Source organism: Equus przewalskii, chromosome 14 (genome assembly GCF_037783145.1).
Source record: "Equus przewalskii isolate Varuska chromosome 14, EquPr2, whole genome shotgun sequence".
NCBI lineage: Eukaryota > Metazoa > Chordata > Mammalia > Perissodactyla > Equidae > Equus > Equus przewalskii.
The window spans coordinates 11,613,798-11,630,861 of NC_091844.1; the positions used below are offsets into that span (position 1 = coordinate 11,613,798).

At 49.3% G+C, this 17,064-nt stretch overlaps 2 protein-coding genes across 20 annotated transcripts in view; one reads left to right on the forward strand and one right to left on the reverse strand.

The window, feature by feature from the left end:
* C14H2orf92 (chromosome 14 C2orf92 homolog) overlaps positions 1-7,859 on the reverse strand; it is a 39,549-nt gene extending 31,690 nt beyond the window's left edge. For 9 of the 16 annotated variants that reach the window (XR_011526341.1, XR_011526338.1, XR_011526343.1 and 6 more), the window contains exons 1-2: positions 7,735-7,838; positions 99-163 (exon numbers count right to left, since the gene is read on the reverse strand). Coding sequence is in view for 6 of the 16 variants with exons in the window: in XM_070573534.1 (XP_070429635.1) it covers positions 99-112 (14 nt within the window). In the remaining 10 variants the exon portion in view is untranslated. Of the gene's footprint in view, positions 1-98; positions 164-7,542; positions 7,689-7,734 lie in introns of those variants that run through there. The other 7 variants (XR_011526334.1, XR_011526340.1, XR_011526342.1 and 4 more) reach the window with 5 other exon arrangements.
* Positions 7,755-16,774, forward strand: ACTR1B (actin related protein 1B). 4 transcript variants are annotated; one of them, XM_070573528.1, is made up of 12 exons: positions 7,756-8,083; positions 10,112-10,176; positions 11,052-11,143; positions 11,415-11,490; positions 12,558-12,683; positions 13,019-13,143; positions 13,386-13,602; positions 13,738-13,830; positions 13,922-14,096; positions 15,152-15,213; positions 15,457-15,497; positions 15,692-16,774. In XM_070573528.1, the coding sequence occupies exons 4-12, from the start codon at positions 11,434-11,436 to the stop codon at positions 15,792-15,794; spliced, it is 999 nt and encodes a 332-aa protein (XP_070429629.1). In that variant the 5' UTR covers positions 7,756-8,083; positions 10,112-10,176; positions 11,052-11,143; positions 11,415-11,433; the 3' UTR covers positions 15,795-16,774. The 4 variants fall into 4 exon arrangements, with proteins under 4 accessions (XP_008534257.2, XP_070429629.1, XP_070429630.1 ...); XM_070573530.1 differs by having other exon boundaries at positions 7,928-8,083; positions 12,468-12,683; XM_008536035.2 differs by lacking the exon at positions 11,052-11,143 and having other exon boundaries at positions 7,755-8,083.
* The last annotated feature ends 290 nt before the right edge of the window (positions 16,775-17,064 follow it).

Consider the following 17,064-nt stretch of genomic DNA (forward strand, 5'->3'; position numbering starts at 1 on the left):
CCTTTCCCTTCTATCTCCTCACATCACCAGAGGAAGAAAATATGAGCTGCTTTGCAACCTGAGTGCACAGTAGGGCTCCTGTGTAATCTACCAATTACCTTTGAGGGATCATCAGACTTTCTCTGCTTGAGTTCTCTTATCTCCAGGCAGATTCGTTGAGTATCTAGGGATGAAAGAAAAACATCTATATTTATGTAGTCATTCAGGTCTAGAGCAGGAGTCAATAAACTTCTTCTGTAAAGAGCCAGACAGAAAGTATTTTAGGCTTTGCAAGCCATCTATGTCTCTGCTGCAAAATCTTCTTTGTTTGTTGTTATTACAAATAGAAATGTAAAAACCACTGAAAAACATCAATGAAACCAAAAGCTGGTTCTTTGAGAAAATCAATAAAATATATAAACCTCTAGCTAGACTGATCAGGGAAAAAGATATAAGACACACATTACCAATATCAGGAATGAGAGAGTAGACACTACAGATACTACAGACATTAAAAGAAAAATAAAGGTATATTATGAACAACTTTTTGCCAATAGATTTGACAAGCTAGATAAAATAGACAGATTCCTTAAAAGACACAAATTGACATTCTTACTCAAGAAGAAACAAATAACCTGAACAGCTCTGTAGAAAATAAATTGCTTTTCTTTTTAAAAAAGAAAAACGCTCAGGGCTGGCGCCGTGGCCGAGTGGTTAAGTTTGCGTGCTCCGCTGCAGGCGGCCCAGTGTTTCGTTGGTTTGAACCCTGGGCGCAGACATGGCACCGCTCATCAAAACACGCTGAGGCAGCATCCCACATGCCACAACTAGAAGGACCCACAACTAAAATATATACAACTATGTACCAGGGGGCTTTGGGGAGAAAAAGGAAAAAAAAAATCTTTAAAAATAAAAAGAAAAGAAAAAGAAAAAAGCTCTATATTAAAGAAATTAAATTTGTGGGTAAAAACCTTCCCAGAAAGAAAACTCAAAGCCCAGATGGCTTCACTAGTTAACTCTATCAATATTTAAGGAATATCACCAGTTCTACGCAAACTCTTCCGAAAAACTGAAATTGAGGGGCTACTTCCCAACTCATTCTATGAGACCAGCATTATCCTGATACCAAACCAGACAAAGATATCACAAGAAAAGAAAACTATAAGCCAATATCTTTCATAAACATAGATGCAAAAATTCTTAATAAAATTTTAGTAAATGTCATCCAACATATTTTTGAAAGGAAAATATATCATAACCAAGCAGGTTTTATCCTAGGAATGCAAGGCTGGTTGAACATTCAAAAATAAATCCATGTAACTTACAATATTAATAGAAAACTCATGTGATTCTCACAATAGATGCAGAAAAAGCACTTGACACAATCTAACAACCATTCAGAATAAAACTCCCATTGACTAGAAAATAAAGTGAACTTTCTAAATTTGATAAAGGGCATTTATAAAAAACCTAAAGTAACATCATTATATAATGGTAAAAGTTTGAATGCTTTCTCCCTAATCTCAGGATCAGAGCAAGGATGACCACTCTCACAACTGTCATTCACCACTGGTCTAAAGGATTTACCCATGCAATAAGGCAATAAAAAGAAGTAAAACACATACAGATTAGAGAGGAAGAAGTCAAACTGTCTTTATGCTCAGTCAACTTGATTATCTGTGTAGAAAATTCTAAGAAATCCTAAGAACAAATAAATGAGTTTAGCAAGGCTGCAGGATACAAGGTCAATATTTTAAAAAGTAATTGTATTAAGAGAATGAAAAGACAAGCCAGAGACTGGGAGAAAATATTTGCAAAATATATACGTAATAAAAGATTTGTATCTAAAATATACAAAGAATTCTTAAAACTCAACAAGAAAACAAACAACCCAATTAAAAAATGGGCAAAACAGAGGAGTGACATCAGCAACATGGCAGAGTGAGCTGTTCCCTTTATCTCTCCTCCTCTGAATTACAAGTAAACAGACATTCATTGACTAATGGAAGATACCCACCCAGCACAACAGGACTCGTGAGAGACCCACACAGCTATACATCTGAAGGTGGGTGGCCCGGGTCTCCAGGAAGCAGTGGCAATAGGTAAGCACCCGCTACCCCTTCCAGGCAGCAGTAAGCCAGGTCACAGGTCTTCACACAGTGACCAGCACTACTACCAGAGGAGGCAGACACAGCCCAGACCGTGGGTGAACACTATCCTGGCCAACAGGAGTGTTCACCATGGCGCCATGGCCCTACCAGTGGGAATGCACCTTGGCACAAATGTAAGAAGAGGTGACAGCAGCCCTGCACACATGTGCAAATGCTTTCCCTGCTGGCAGGAGTGCCCACTGTGCTGCTGTGACCCCACGAGGGGGAATGTACCTCAGTGTGACTGTAAGAAGAGGTGGTGGTGGTCCTGTGCACACGTGTGAATGCTTTCCCAGCCAACAGGAGCTCCCACCATGCCACAGCAGCCCTAACAAGTGGCCCTAGCTCAGACCCTGCAAAGAAGCCCTGTCTACCAAGTACAGGGGCCAGCGCAACGTAAGTGGAGGTGGAGGCAATCTGGTGCATGCACAAACGCTATCCGAGCCTACAGGAGCACCCACCATACCCACACAACTTCCAGCAGACAGGGTGGGGTCAGAAACACAATTCCTGCTTCCCCCAAGCTGTAGCAGGTTGAATCTGCAACCTGATACTACCACAGATGTGCCAGCAAAGGATTAGTTCATCAACCACCGTGAAAAACTACAGTAACAATACAGAGCAGGAAGAAAATTACAAGTCTCAAGAAACCAATCCTGAAGTCACAGAAATTTACATTCTAAATGACAGAGAATTCAAAATAGCTGTCATAAAGAAACTCAACGAGTTACGAGAAAACTCAGAAAAACAGTTTAATGAGCTCAGGAATAAAATTAATGAGCAGAGGGAATACTTCACCAAAGAGATTAAAACTCTAAAAAAAAACCAAACAGAAATTCTGGAGATGAAGAACACAATCAATGAGAAAAAATAACCTAGAATCCTAAAAAATAGAGTTGATGTTATGGAGGACAGAATTAGTGATATAGAGGATAGAAAGATAGAAATGCTTCAGGTAGAGGAGGAGAGAGAACCAAGATTTTTTAAAAATGAAGGAGTTCTTCAAGAAATATCCGACTGACTTAGGAAAAGCAACATAAGTATTATAGGTATTCGAGAGGGAGAAAGGAGCAGAGAGCTTGTTCAAAGAAATAATAGCTGAGAACTTCCCAAACCTGGGGAAAGAACTGGACTTACAAATACTTGAAGACGATAGACTCCTAATTACCTCAATGCAAAAAAAACCTCGTCCAAGGCATATAATAGTAAAATAGGCAAAAGTTAATAACAAAGAAAAAATACTAAGGGCAGCAAGACAGAAGAAAACAATCTACAAAGGAACCCCTATCAGGTTTTCAGTGGATTTCTCAGCAGAAACCTTACAGGCTAGGAGAGAATGGAATGATATATTCAAAATACTGAAGGACAAAAACTTTCAGCCAAGAATACTCTATGCAGTGAAACTATCCTTCAGATACAATGGAGAAATAAAAGCTTTTCCAGGTATACAAATGCTGAGGGAGTTCATCACCACAGGACCCCTCCCCCACCAGAAATGATGAAGGAAGCCCTCATACCTAAAACAAAAAGACAATGGTCTACAAAGCTTTGAGCAAGAAGATAAATAGACAGACAAAATCAGAAAACTGCAGCTCTCTATCAAAACAAGTTAGCAAACACATAATTATAACATAAAAGGCAAAGAGAAGGAAAGCATCGAAAATAACTACAAACACTTCAATTTAGTCACAAACTCATAACACAAAGCAGAATAATCTGAGACAACAGTAACTCAGAAGGGGAAGAGGAATGGGATGGAGCCTGCTTAGGCTAATGGAAATAAGAAGTCATCAGAAAGTGGACTATCTCATCTATGAGATCTTTTATGCAGACCTCATGGTAATTACTAAACAAAAAATCAGAGCAGAGCCACAATTTGTAAATAAAGAAAAAACTGAGAAAACCATCACAGAAAACTACAAAACTGAAATGGCAGTCAGAAATACAAGGGAAGGGAAACAATGGAAATATAGAACAACTGGAATACAAGAGATAAAATGGAAGTATTAAGCCCTCATTTATCAATAATGACTCAATGTAAAGGGACTGGAGAATTCAATCAAAAGACACAGAGTGGCTGAATGGATTAAAAAACAAGACCCAACAATACACTGCCTCCAGGAAACACATCTCAGCTCTAAAGACAAACATAGGCTCAGCGTGAAGGGATAGAAGACAATACTGAAGCAAATGCAAGCAAAAGAAAGCAGGTGTTGCCATATGTACATCAGACAAAGCAGACTTCAAGATAAAAAAGACAATCAGAGATAAAGAGGGGCAGTATATAATGACAAAAGGGACTTTCCACTAAGAGGACATAACACTTAGGAATATATATGCACCTAACATAGGAGCACCAAAGTATATAAAGCAACTAAAACAGACTTAAAGGGAGAAATTAACAGCAAAACAATAATAGTAGGGGACCTCAAATCTCATCTATTGGGAGAAAATATTTATAAATTATATATCTGATAAGGGGTTAATTTCCATAATGTATGAGGTACTCACACAACTGAACAACAACAACAAAAAAACAGCCTGATCAAAAAATGGGCAGGAGATATAAACAGACATTTTTCCAAAGAAGATATACAGATGGCCAGTAGGCACATGAAAAGATGTTCAACATCACTAATCATCAGGGAAATGCAAATCAAAACTACACTAAGATACCACCTTAACCCTGTTAAGATGGCTATAATAACTAAGACTAAAAACAGTAAATGTTGGAGAGGGTGTGGAGAAAAGGGAACCCTCATATACTGCTGATGGGAATGCAAACTGGTGCAACCACTATGGAAAACAGTATGCAGATTCCTCAAAAAACTAAAAATAGAACTATCATATGATGCAGCAATCCCACTTCTGATATTTATCCAAAGAAAACAAAAACACTAACTCAAAAAGGTATCTGTACCCCCATGTTCATTGCAGCATTATTGACGATAGCTAAGACATGGAAAGCGCCTAAGTGTCCACTGATGGTTGAATGAATAAAGAAAATGTGGTAAATATAATGGAATATTATTTCACCATAAAAGAAGGAAATCTTGCCATTTGTGACAACATGGATGGACCCTGAGGGCATTGTGCTGGGTGAAATAGCATAGACAGAGAAAGACAGGTACCACCGTATAATTTCACTTTTATGTGGAATCTAAAAAAACAAAGACAAAACAAAACCCTGAACTCATAGACAAGAGAACAGATTGGTAGTTGTGGAGAAGTTGGGGAGTGAAATAGGTGAAGGGGATCAAAAGATGCAAATTTCCAGTTTTAAAATAGTAAGTCATGGGATGTAATATACAGCATGGTGACTATACTTAATAATACTGTATCGCATATTTGAAAGTTGCAAAGATAGTAAATCATAAAAGTTCTCATCACAAGAAAAAGAATTTGTAATTATGTATGGTGATGGATGTTACCTAGACTTATTGTGGTGATCATTTCACAATATATACAAATATCAAATCATTACATTGTACAATTGAAACTAATATAATGTTATAGGTCAATTATATCTCAATTTTAAAAAACAAAAATGTGAAATAATGTTATAAACCAATGTAACTGCAATAAAATAAATAAAAATAAACAAATAAAAATGGTTCAGATGGTAAATTTTATGTTATGTATTTTTTAGAATTAAAAAAATGAGACAAAGGGGCTGGCCCCATGGCCGAGTGGTTAAGTCCGCGTGCTCCACTGCAGGCGGCCCATTGTTTTGTTGGTTTGAATCCTGGGCGCCGACATGGCACTGCTCATCAAACCACGCTGAGGCAGCATCCCACATGCCAAAACTAGAAGGACCCACAACGAAGAATATACAACTATGTACTGGGGGGGCTTTGGGGAGAAAAAGGAAAAATAAAATCTTTATTAAAAAAATGAGAAAAAAAGTAATATACATGAACATGTTAAAAACAATTAAATACAAAAGTTTATTCTATAAAAAGAATTCTCCCATCATTCACGCACATTTACCAACGGTCCCTTTCCCATATTACAGAGTGCTGAAGGTGCCTCATACACTCTTCAGAGACATTCATACATATAACATGCTGGACACGGGGCCTGGCTTCTCCGCTTTGATTGAGCGGTATGTCCTGCTGTGTTTCATATCAGATTATATAGAACTCCCTCGTTATCCTTAACGGTTGCACACTGACCCATTTTACGAATGCATAGACACCAGATCCAAATGAATACACACCTATGATTCCACTTGCGTAAAGTTCTGAAATAGGCAAAACTAACCCGTAGTGTTAGAATTCAGGGTAGTGGTCACTTCAGAGGAGGAACAGGGCAGTGACTGAGAGTGATGGGGCGCTTCTGGGATGCTGAGCATGCTCTGTTTCTTAAACTCAGTGATGGTTGTACAAGAGCGTCCACATTGTAACAACTGCAGAGTACACTTATGATTTCTGTACTTTTCTGTATGATGTTGTGCTTCAGTTTTACGAAATTTAATCTCACAATCTAGTGGGAAAGGTATATATAGAGGCAAGTAACTATGGCTGTGTGGTGAATGAACTTCGGACTCGGGATCTTGAACCGTTGCAGCAGTTGACCCCAGCGCGCTGGAGGCTGCCCGCATGCTAGTCCCAAGTGTTGCCAGCTGGATAATTTTGGGCAAGTTACATAAGTAACCCCTCAATTCCCACATCTGTAAAACGGGAATCATAATGATGTGGATTAAGGCTGCCCCAGCTAGAGAAGCCCAAGGTGACCTGGCCTACGTGCCAAACTATACGACCCAGTGGACTTTTTTTATGGTATGAATTAGGACTGCCCCAGGGAGAGAAGCCCGGGGCATCCTCACCTGCATGCCGATCTATATGGCCAGATTCGTATCTAAAGTTATATGACCGCACAATAACCAGACCCCATCTGCACTGAAATCATTTAATGACTTTTTACATCATCTTTTCTTTTCTCCAGTAAAAATAAGTCACGTACCCATGCCTTATAAAATTAGCCCTAACCCTCAACTCGGCAGCAGCAGGAGCTCTGACCGCCCGTGGGTCCTGTCCCCACGCACCAGCTCTGCCTGCCCATGGGTCCTGTCCCCATGCCAGCGGCAGCAGCAGCAGAAGCTCTGCCTGCCCATGGGTCCTGTCCCCATGCTATTCCACACTATTCTCTAAATAAAAGAGCACTACTGCCAGATCTTGAGAGTCTAAGAAATCTTTCTTTCGACTCCTCGGCTCACCGATCCCGCATCAATAATACAACTACCCAGTAGAGTATTTGCAAGGATTTAACATAGTCTATGTAAAGTGGGTAGAAGTGCTCCGCAAGCACACAGCAGGTGCTCCATTAAGGCCAGCTACCAAGTTACCACGAAACTGATTTTTACAAGGAAAAATCCTCAGTGTTCAATGAGGAAGTGTTTTGGGTGAAATACCCTGCGCCGGCCTCCTTGGGGACTGCGCGCTCATAGAGGAGCGTGGTCGGAGGTCCTGGGGCTCGGGAAAGCCATCTTCAGCACAGGCGAATCCGCAAGCCACCTGACTCTGACCGCGTCCGGTTTAACAGCAGAGTCCTGACATCATCCGCCCGCCACCCCTGCGCCCCACGCGCACACGGCGCAGCCTACCTTGGAAGCCGCGCAGCAGTTCTTCCGGGCGGCCTCAATTGGCTTGCCTGCACCCTGAGGCCCCACCCCTTTGCCCGCATCCTGCCCGGGGGCGCTGGCCGTCAATCTGCCCAGGTGGGAGCGGTGATTGGCCAGGGGCCCGCCCTCTAGACAGCCCCGCCGGGCTTGCGTAGGCTGCGCGTTGGGGGTGGGAGGGGCGCGGCGTCGCGCCGGGAGCCGCCGCTGTGCCTCTCCGCCCGCCCGCTCTCCCGCCTGTCCCTCCTGCAGCCCCCCTGCTGGGCAGGGCCGGCCCGGCCCGGCCATGGAGTCCTACGACATTATCGCCAACCAGCCCGTGGTCGTCGACAACGTGAGGCCCGGCAGCCGGGGGTTGGGCGGGCTCCTCGTCCCTGGGGACACACGCGGCGGCGCCTAGAGGGACCCCCGCCCGTCTCGCTGGCCCTCCGCTCACTGCCCGCCCGCCAACCCCGCCGAGGGCCCGCGTGCCACCCGGCCCTATAGCCCGGGCCTTGGGGCCAGCCCCTCGCCGGCGCCGTGGAGCCACTGCCTGAGCCTTCCCCGAGGCGGGCGGGGAGGAAAGGGAGAGGCAGGGATCCCATCCGTCTGGCGGCCCTTGGTCAGCATCGGGAGAGCTGGAGTACAACCGGGCGTCCCAGCGGGTGCAGCTGTGTGTCAGGCCCGGGGACGCATCCCGGACCGTTCTGGGTTAAGAGGGAAGCCATGGACAGGTTTCCACACCAGCCCCTTTTCCCCTCCGCGGCCTCGGGCTCTGGCTGCCCCTCCTAGTGGAGGAGGGATGGCGTTTGCCCTTTTGCACACTGCTGGCCTTCTCCTTTGAAGAGGGTTGGCCTAGTGATTTGTACAACAGTGCTTCCCAAGGGGCTGCGCCCTCGGCAGGACCTCCAGAGTGTACAGGCCCTACTGCATTTTTTCCTAGGACTGGGGGAAAATGCAGGTTGAGCTCTGTCAACCACATATCCACCACCACCTGGTGGGCCACTTGGCTCCTTTGACCCTTTCCTTAAGTGCTTCCTGTGCCGAGCAGAAATTCCACAGCCGGCAGGGCAGTGGAGAGAGTTCAGGACTGCTTGGTTCCCAGGATCCATAAGCAGTTTGGGATAGTTGTTTGGAAACCAGAGGGAAGTTGCCTGGCTTCCTTGTGGCTTTGTCCTTCGGCTCTGGGCTCAGCATGCTTTCAGCTGCTCTTCAAGGATTTCTGCTCTCAGAAACTTCTGGTCCTTGAGAAGAAAATGAAGGGTAGGGATCTGAGTCTGCCCCTGGCTGGGTGTTTGCCTCTGATGTGTGAGCCTTGGAGTTTTTGATAATGACTCACTTCTGTTTCTGGGATCCATCTCCCTCCCACATGACCCCCATGTAATCCCTGCATGGCTGTCTTTTGGAGTGCCCATGTGGGCTCCCTGAGTTACAGCAGGGAATGTTTAATAAGAAGGCTGAAACTGGGCTGGGATGCTCTCCAGCAGCTGCAGGAAGGACCAGGCCACTTCCTTTCCTGCTGAGCAAATAATTCGCTTACGGTAATCAACAAGTTTATGAGTTCAGAGGGCAACCTGCTTGGTCCCTCTGGGCTTCCAGGCCCTCCTGTATAACTGGGAGGTGTTTATTTCTGCACTGCAGACTGGAAGGGTTGTGATGAAGATCTGTGGGAGGAGGAGTTGAGACACTGATTCCTTCCTTGGGTGGGAGGTTTCTAGATGCCAGATTCCCTTTAAGATCCTGAGTCCAGCTTCCAGGCTGGAGCAGTGGAGGACCAAGTTCTCCTTGGCCTGTAGTCTTTGGGGAAGCCACGTGAGGAGAAGTGCCAGCTGGCCCATGCACCCAGAGATCTTCCCCGCGCGTCCTGTATGTGGTCCCTGTCTGCTGGGAGGGAGGCAGGAGCTGTTGAAAGGCGGCTATGCTTAGGGCTCCCTTCTAGCTGGCTTTTGGGAGTAGCTTGTGCGGCCGATTTCTCCTGCCTGGAGCTGACCCTGGAGCGTGCAGAGGAGGATGTACTTCATGGTTTCTCTGTCTCCACACCAGTACCATTCTGGGCTGGGTAGTTCTTGGTTGTGAGGGGCTAGCCTGTGCCTGGCAGGATGTTTAGCAACATCCCTAGCCTCTACCCACAAATGCCAGTAGCATCCCTTTTCCCACTCCCCTCCTCAGTCTCCAGACATTGTCAAATTTGGGGGAGTGGGAGGGAATCGCCCCCAGTTTTGAGCCTCTGATGTACTTGTAGGTGATCTTGCCCACTTAGCAGGACCTCAGGCTGCGTGGTGGGGGTGGTGGGGCTGCGTGGTCGGGCAGCCAGCCCTCTGCTGCAGGGCACTCTTTCATCTGGAGGGGAGTGTTGGGAGCTGAACATTGTGTTTCCTTGCAGGGCTCAGGGGTGATCAAGGCTGGCTTTGCAGGAGACCAGATTCCCAAATACTGTTTCCCAAACTAGTAAGTGTTGCTCAGGCTGTGGTCCTGACTCTTTCGTTGCTTCCTGGGAGAACATTGGCCTTGTGTCACAGTTCCCTTTGAGGACAACTCTGGTCCCCACCTGTAAGGCAAAACACCAGATTTGTGAGGCTGAAGCTGCCGAGGGCTCAGGAAGGATAAGACAAGGCCTCCCCTTCCTCTTCGGAGGCTCTGATTTTGGTCCCTCCTTGAGTCAGGGAGGAGGAGAAGCTTCCAGCATGCCCCTGGGGACAGGGCGTGGTAGCAGCAGCAAGAATAAAAGGGAGACATCTCCGAGAGAAGGAGAAAGAGTAGGGAGTTAATGCACAGCCACTGCTTCCTCCAGGAAAGGTTTTCTTCAGGGCTTGTCTTTTCAGACTCTAGAAAATATTTTGTTTCAGTCAGGGGTGACTTTCCCTGAATGGTGCCAGTAGTGGCAGGAGTAAGAGGGAGGGGCAAACCCGGAGAAAGTTGGAGGGCTCCTTCGGCCACTCAAGCCCATTGGGAAGCTTTCCCTTGGCAGTGCCACTTCCCAAATCTGGAAGCTTTGGAGTTACTGGCCTCAGCTGGGGTGGGGCGTCCTAAGGCCCCCGAAGTGGCTGGCTATACCAAGAACCTCAGGCCTGGTCTGGGGACAGAACCAGCATGGAGCATCCAGTAGGGCTTCAGCTTTCTTCTGAGCTCCACTTGGGTGTAATTAAAAGTTCCTGTTGATGTGCAGGGAACTTGGGTCAAATTTTGGAATAGTAGCTCGGCCAGTCTTCCAAGAAGTGAGTCTCTATTCTGGAAGCCCTGGCAGTGGGAAGACGCAGGAATGACAGGGGTGCACAAGGGATCCGCGACCTGACTTCCTGGGGCCATCCTCCCTTGGTCTGCAGGCGGTGGCAGCAGCCCTGCCCTCCTGAAATCGAGAGCGTGGGCTGAGTCATTGTGGCTGCAGAAGCTGACTGCCAGGGCTGGGCCGTGAGGGGTAACATTCCAGAGCCCTCTGCCCTCTCTGGGAGGGAGGGTAGGGAATGGAAGGGACACCTTTTCTTCTGACCCTGAGCTTTCCGTCCCGCCAAGGCCCGCTCTGTGGTCCCATGTCCCATAGGCCTGGGTTCTGACCTTTGCTCCGTGGCCACATCCCGATGCTTTGGAGTCCAGTTACCCTCCTGACCACTGGGGTTGGACTTCAGTTTTCCTCGACTGGGCTCAGCCATGCCCCCTGCCCACCTCGCTGACTTTACCTGTCCTCACAGTGTCGGGCGCCCTAAGCACATGCGGGTGATGGCTGGAGCCCTGGAGGGGGACCTCTTCATCGGACCAAAAGCAGAGGTAATACCTGTGGAGCCTACCTTTGCCTGGGTTTGGGGTCCTCATAGTCCCGGGAGCATTGGCTGGTGGTCAGAGCGGTACCGCTGTTCTCAGGGGCCGTCTGCTGGGTGCCCTCCTGGGCTCTCTAGGCTCCAGCTCTGAAGTACTGTGCCGTGGAACCTTGGCTCTGTGAGATGGACCACTTCATGCCCTGTCTTTTAGAAGCTACTTGGAAGTTACAGGGAAAGAACTGATTAAAAAGTGACTTATGAGTCTGAATCACCTGGATTTGATGACTGATCCAAATGAGAGCTGTGGGGGCCACCTCTTGTGTTCTAGCTGGGGTGACTTGCCAGGGGGCTGCATGGCCAGATGAGGCCCTCAGAGGAGGAGCAAATGTTGGGAGGCCAGGAAATAACATACAAGTGCAGTTTAGGCACCTGGGGAACACAGTGTGGGGTGCTGGGGTCTGGCAGGCCTGAGCTGGAGGTGCAGGCATGGGGCTCCTTGGAGATGGGGTGAGTGGGATCCACAGCTATGGGTGAGAGGCCCAGGCGTTTGGTGAGAAGGGGCATGCTATGGGGGGACATCAAAGGGCAGCTCCCTGCGAGAGACCTGAGCAGTGGCTGAAGAATTGGGAGGAGCAGTAGGCACAAGTGACCGCGGGAGGAGACTGTATTGGGTCAGCCACGAGGAGGCTGGTGCTGACAGCAGTAACCATGAAGTGGTGGAGATGGAAGCTGGGCAGTGTGTGAGGAGAGAAGGGGGAGCATATGCTGGCAGTGAGGATAGAGAAGCCCAGGAAGCCTGGCCAGGGGAGGAGGGGGAGGACTGTAGGATGGGAGGGAGCACATCGCCACCCTCTCTGGTCCCTGGCCTGTTGAAGCTGGCTGGGCTCAGAGCCTGAGAAGCTGTTGGACCGGTGAGCTAGTGCTGACTGAGTTCAGGACCTGCCATAGGCATGGGGACACCCAGTAAGCAGCAGTGGTTCTCTTCAGGGCAGATGAAGGGGCACCTTCCAGGAAGGCAGAAAGCAGTTGCTGAGTGAGGGGCCTGGTGCTACAGCTGGCCTTCCCCCTCCTCCCCAGGAGCACCGGGGGCTGCTGGCCATCCGCTACCCCATGGAGCACGGTGTGGTGCGAGACTGGAACGACATGGAGCGCATCTGGCAGTACGTCTACTCCAAGGATCAGCTGCAGACCTTCTCGGAGGAGGTGTGGCGGCGGCCCGGCCCGCCGGTTCTCAGTTCCCAGCCGCATCCTCTCCCTGCTCCGCTTCCTTCCTGGTCAGGCTTCCATGTTTCCTCTGTGTTTCGTTAGGGCCTGCTGCCTCTTCATTGTGTGCACGTGGGTACTGCCAAGCAGAGTTTTCCAGAGAGAGCTGGATCTTTGGAAGAGTCCCTGCTGGCAGATAACAGGATAGTGCCCTCGGGAAGGATGCGGGCTACACCTACGTGTGCTCCCAGCGGGGTTTTGGCTCTCTGAAAAGATCTTTTTAGGGCCTAGCATGTTGCCTTTGCACATTCCCACAACTCTGGCATCTCTCATAGCATCCTGTTCTTCTAACGGAAGCTCCGCTCAACCCAAGCAAGAACCGGGAGAAGGCAGCAGAGGTGTTTTTTGAGACCTTCAACGTGCCGGCCCTGTTTATCTCCATGCAGGCCGTGCTCAGCCTGTGAGTGGTCCCTAAGCCCTGGGGTCCCCTGAGTCCCCATCCTCCCCATGGCCATGCTCCTGCTTGAAGTGACCAGCTGTCCAACTTGCCCGTAGAAAAAGCCCCCTGATGACTGTTCCTTTAGGGACTTCTCGTGTCCCTTTTTCAGACCAGATAATGCAAATGTCCCAGGGTCCCTTCCAGGGGTGAGGAGGTCCCCGTGCCTCGATGGCTGAGGTGAAGGGATGCTGACCTGGTAACAGGTACGCAACAGGACGCACGACAGGAGTGGTTTTAGACTCGGGGGACGGGGTCACTCACGCTGTCCCCATCTACGAGGGCTTTGCCATGCCACACTCCATCATGCGGGTGGACATTGCCGGCCGCGACGTCTCCCGCTATCTCCGGCTACTGCTACGCAAAGAGGGAGTCGACTTTCATACCTCAGCTGAGTTTGAGGTTGTCCGGACCATCAAAGAGGTGACAAAGGGCAGGAAGGCGTGGAGATGATGTGGGTTGGGAATAAGGGGTGGCGGGACCAAGGCATGAGGTTGAGCCTGGGGTGCAGGTGTCCTGGTTGCAGCCTTCTGAGGGCTGTGTCCCTGCCCATTGCAGCGAGCCTGCTACCTGTCCATCAACCCGCAGAAGGATGAGGCTCTGGAGACAGAGAAGGTGCAGTACACCTTGCCGGACGGCAGCACCCTGGATGTAAGTTGCCAGGCGTGGCGCTGGGTGGCAGCGGTGATGCTGGGACCTGGAGGAGGAAGAGGCCTATCTGCCTCAATCTTGTGTTCCAAAGGTGGGGCCAGCGCGATTCCGGGCCCCCGAGCTGCTCTTCCAGCCGGACCTGATAGGGGATGAGAGTGAGGGACTCCACGAGGTGCTGGCCTTCGCCATCCACAAGTCCGACATGGACCTTCGCCGGACGCTGTTTGCCAACATCGTGCTTTCGGGTGGCTCCACACTTTTCAAAGGTACCGTGGTTTGGAAGATGGTGGTAAGACTTCAGAGGCCAAGGGCAGCTGGACCCTCAGACTGCACCCCACTCCCTGCAGCCTGGGACATGGCCCATTTTCTATTGGCTTTTTGGTGGTCAGTGAGCATTTTTTTCTTTTAAGAGAGATTTAAAATTAAATTTTATTTACTTTGTAAATAGATGATACATTTACATGAGGTCTAAAATGTATTAGATGGAGTCTTTCTTCTCCACCATCCTAGGCACCTGGTCCCCTTGTTGTCACAGGACTATCAGTGTCTCTGGTGTGTTCTCAGCAGCGTCTCTGTGCATATAAGCAAATGTGCATTTCCCCCCTTCCTTTTTTACACAGATTGTAGTGTTTTATACAGGTTCGTGTATTTCTCCCTTAGCCCCATATCTGGGAGCTCTTTCCCTATCAGTGTGAATTCTTTGATATGGCTGAGTGGTATTTCACTGAATGCATGTGTCGTTTAACCATTGCCCTGCTGATGGCCTTTGGGACGGTTTTAATCATTTCCAATCACAAAGATGCTGCAATCGATGACCTCATGCATTGTCATTTCACATGATGGGAATTACACCTAAAAGATAAGTCTAGGGGTAGAATTGCTGACTCAGAGGGTGGGCATGTGCTTTTGGTATTTGGTAGATCCTGCCTGAGAAGTTGTGCCTCTTACACCCTACCAGTTAGGGATGTGAGTCCCCCACGCCTCCCACCGCTGTGTGATCTTTGCCCATCTGGTGGGGTGAAATGGCAAGCATTTTCTCTGGATTTGCTGTTTGCCTTTGGAGTGTTGGGTGAGGCGCAGGGTAGGGGTCAGGCAGAGCTGTGGGCCTTGGGTTCCATCTCACGTTCCCTCCGAGGAAGCTGGGCCCTGCAGGCACAGTGCTGATCTTTTCTGCCCTTGGAGTGGCTTGTTCCCGCCTGTAATCCTGGGGAGAATTGCTGAAGAAGGGCTGTAGCAGCTGGGGCACCTGAGGTCAGATACGGGAGAATAGTGGGAAGAGGATCAGATGTGGACCCTGGGTTCAGCTAGCTTGTGTTCACAGGTTTCGGCGACCGATTACTAAGTGAAGTGAAGAAGCTTGCCCCAAAGGATGTCAAAATCAAGGTGAGGTTAGGAGGAGTCCCTGGGCGTCCTGGGGGTGCTGGGCAACCTTGACCCTGGGAGGAAAGGGCAAGTGCTGCCTCTAGACGCCCTCTCACTCACAGCGCAGCCTGCTTCTCCCCATTCAGCTGCTCCCAGCTGATGCACTTGCTGTCTGGCCTCAGGCCCTGGCAGAAAGGCCCCCAAGGCTGGGACAGGGGCTGCTGTGTGGGGACGGGGCAGTTACATTGCCACTTGCTCCTCTAGATCTCCGCCCCTCAGGAACGGCTGTACTCCACATGGATCGGGTGAGGCGGGGTTCACGGGGAGGGTTCTGGGAGGAGACCATTTTGCCCTGGACACTTCTCCCAGGGTTGGCCCAGGACAGGTGGAGGTGGGTGGATTTCCCTCCCAGGTAAGGGAAATGGAGCTCTGACTGCCCAGGGAGGGCAGTTGGCTCAGCCCTCAGGTCCACAAGAATGCTATCCCTCCCTCCTCACAGTGGCTCCATCCTGGCCTCCCTGGACACTTTTAAGAAGATGTGGGTATCCAAAAAGGAGTATGAAGAGGATGGCTCCCGAGCTATTCATCGTAAAACCTTCTAGTGCCCAAGGAGGAGCATGTAGCACCTTGGGAGAATGGGAGAAGAGGGGAGCCAGAGTCCTTAACCATTCTGGTTTGGGCTCACCTGCTAGGCCTTAGGGTCCCCTGCATGCCCTGAACCCTGGGCAGGTGGTGCAGCGGTGCTTCCCTGCAGCCTCCCCTCCACACTCACACACACACGACAACATTTAGCTGCATGGATGGGAGTCTTGAGCTGGAATATAGGAATTGAAGAGCCCAGCTTTGGGCTGTTCTGGGGTCCCCCTTGGCAGTGCCATTAGGCCTATGGTTCCTTGCTCTGGCTCTCAGGGCTGCTTCTCCAAGGGTGAAGGCCAGACGCCCAAAGGCCCCCATTTCCTCCCACAGGATCCCTCCCAGGGCCAGAGTGCCTGGATGCCTGTGTAACTAGCCTTGGGGCGTGGGGTGGAGGAGGGGCAGCCAGCAGCTCCCCTGGTACACCATTGCCTCTTATGCCACCTCCTCTGCCTGACCCAACAGGGTAGCCCAGAGGGTGACACCTAGGTATCCCTGACCTTTCACACTGTCCTCCTGTCTTCCTGGGTGGATGCCTTGGTGTAAACTGAGGGCTGGGCAGTCTTCCATTCCCAGTGAGGGGGTCTAACCCAGGGTCAGACCCCTTGGAGCCAGGGCAGAGGATGAACGGGGTTCAGGCAGCCTCAGTTTGTTGTGCTCTCCCCTTCAAAGCACTTCATGGACTTGCCGCTCCCTCTCCTTTACCACAGTACCCTGGATGGGAAAGGGTCGATGGCTTCATTTGTGAAGGAGAAGCCACTTCATCAGGAGTCAGACCTAGAGGCCGGGAGGGGGACACATTCCTTCTCCCAGCTCTCCCACAAAAGAGGTCTTCACTTAGCCTTTGTGGCCAGGACCCTCACCTCCCTCACCCAGATATGTACAATAATTTAACACAGTTGCCTGAAAAAAACTTTTTGTAAATCATTATAGTAATAATTATGGACAAGGCCTGGTGTGTGGCTGTTTTTTCATGGTTTCTCCTGCTGTTGTTTGCTCATCCATCCTTGGAGACTTTGAGACAAAGGACCAGCAAGGACGCAGCCTGGCACTGGCTCCAGCTCAGAAGCCTGAAGGTTTCAGTTGTTGGCAGGGTAAAGTGGCACAGGAGGCTGGGCTCTCAACCTGGTGGCAGAATTCCCCAGCTTCATTATCTGCTTCCTGAAATCCACTGGGAGCAGAGAACTTGGAAACAAAGAACAAAGCTGTTTTCCTCTCCCTTATCCCTGGACAGAGCCT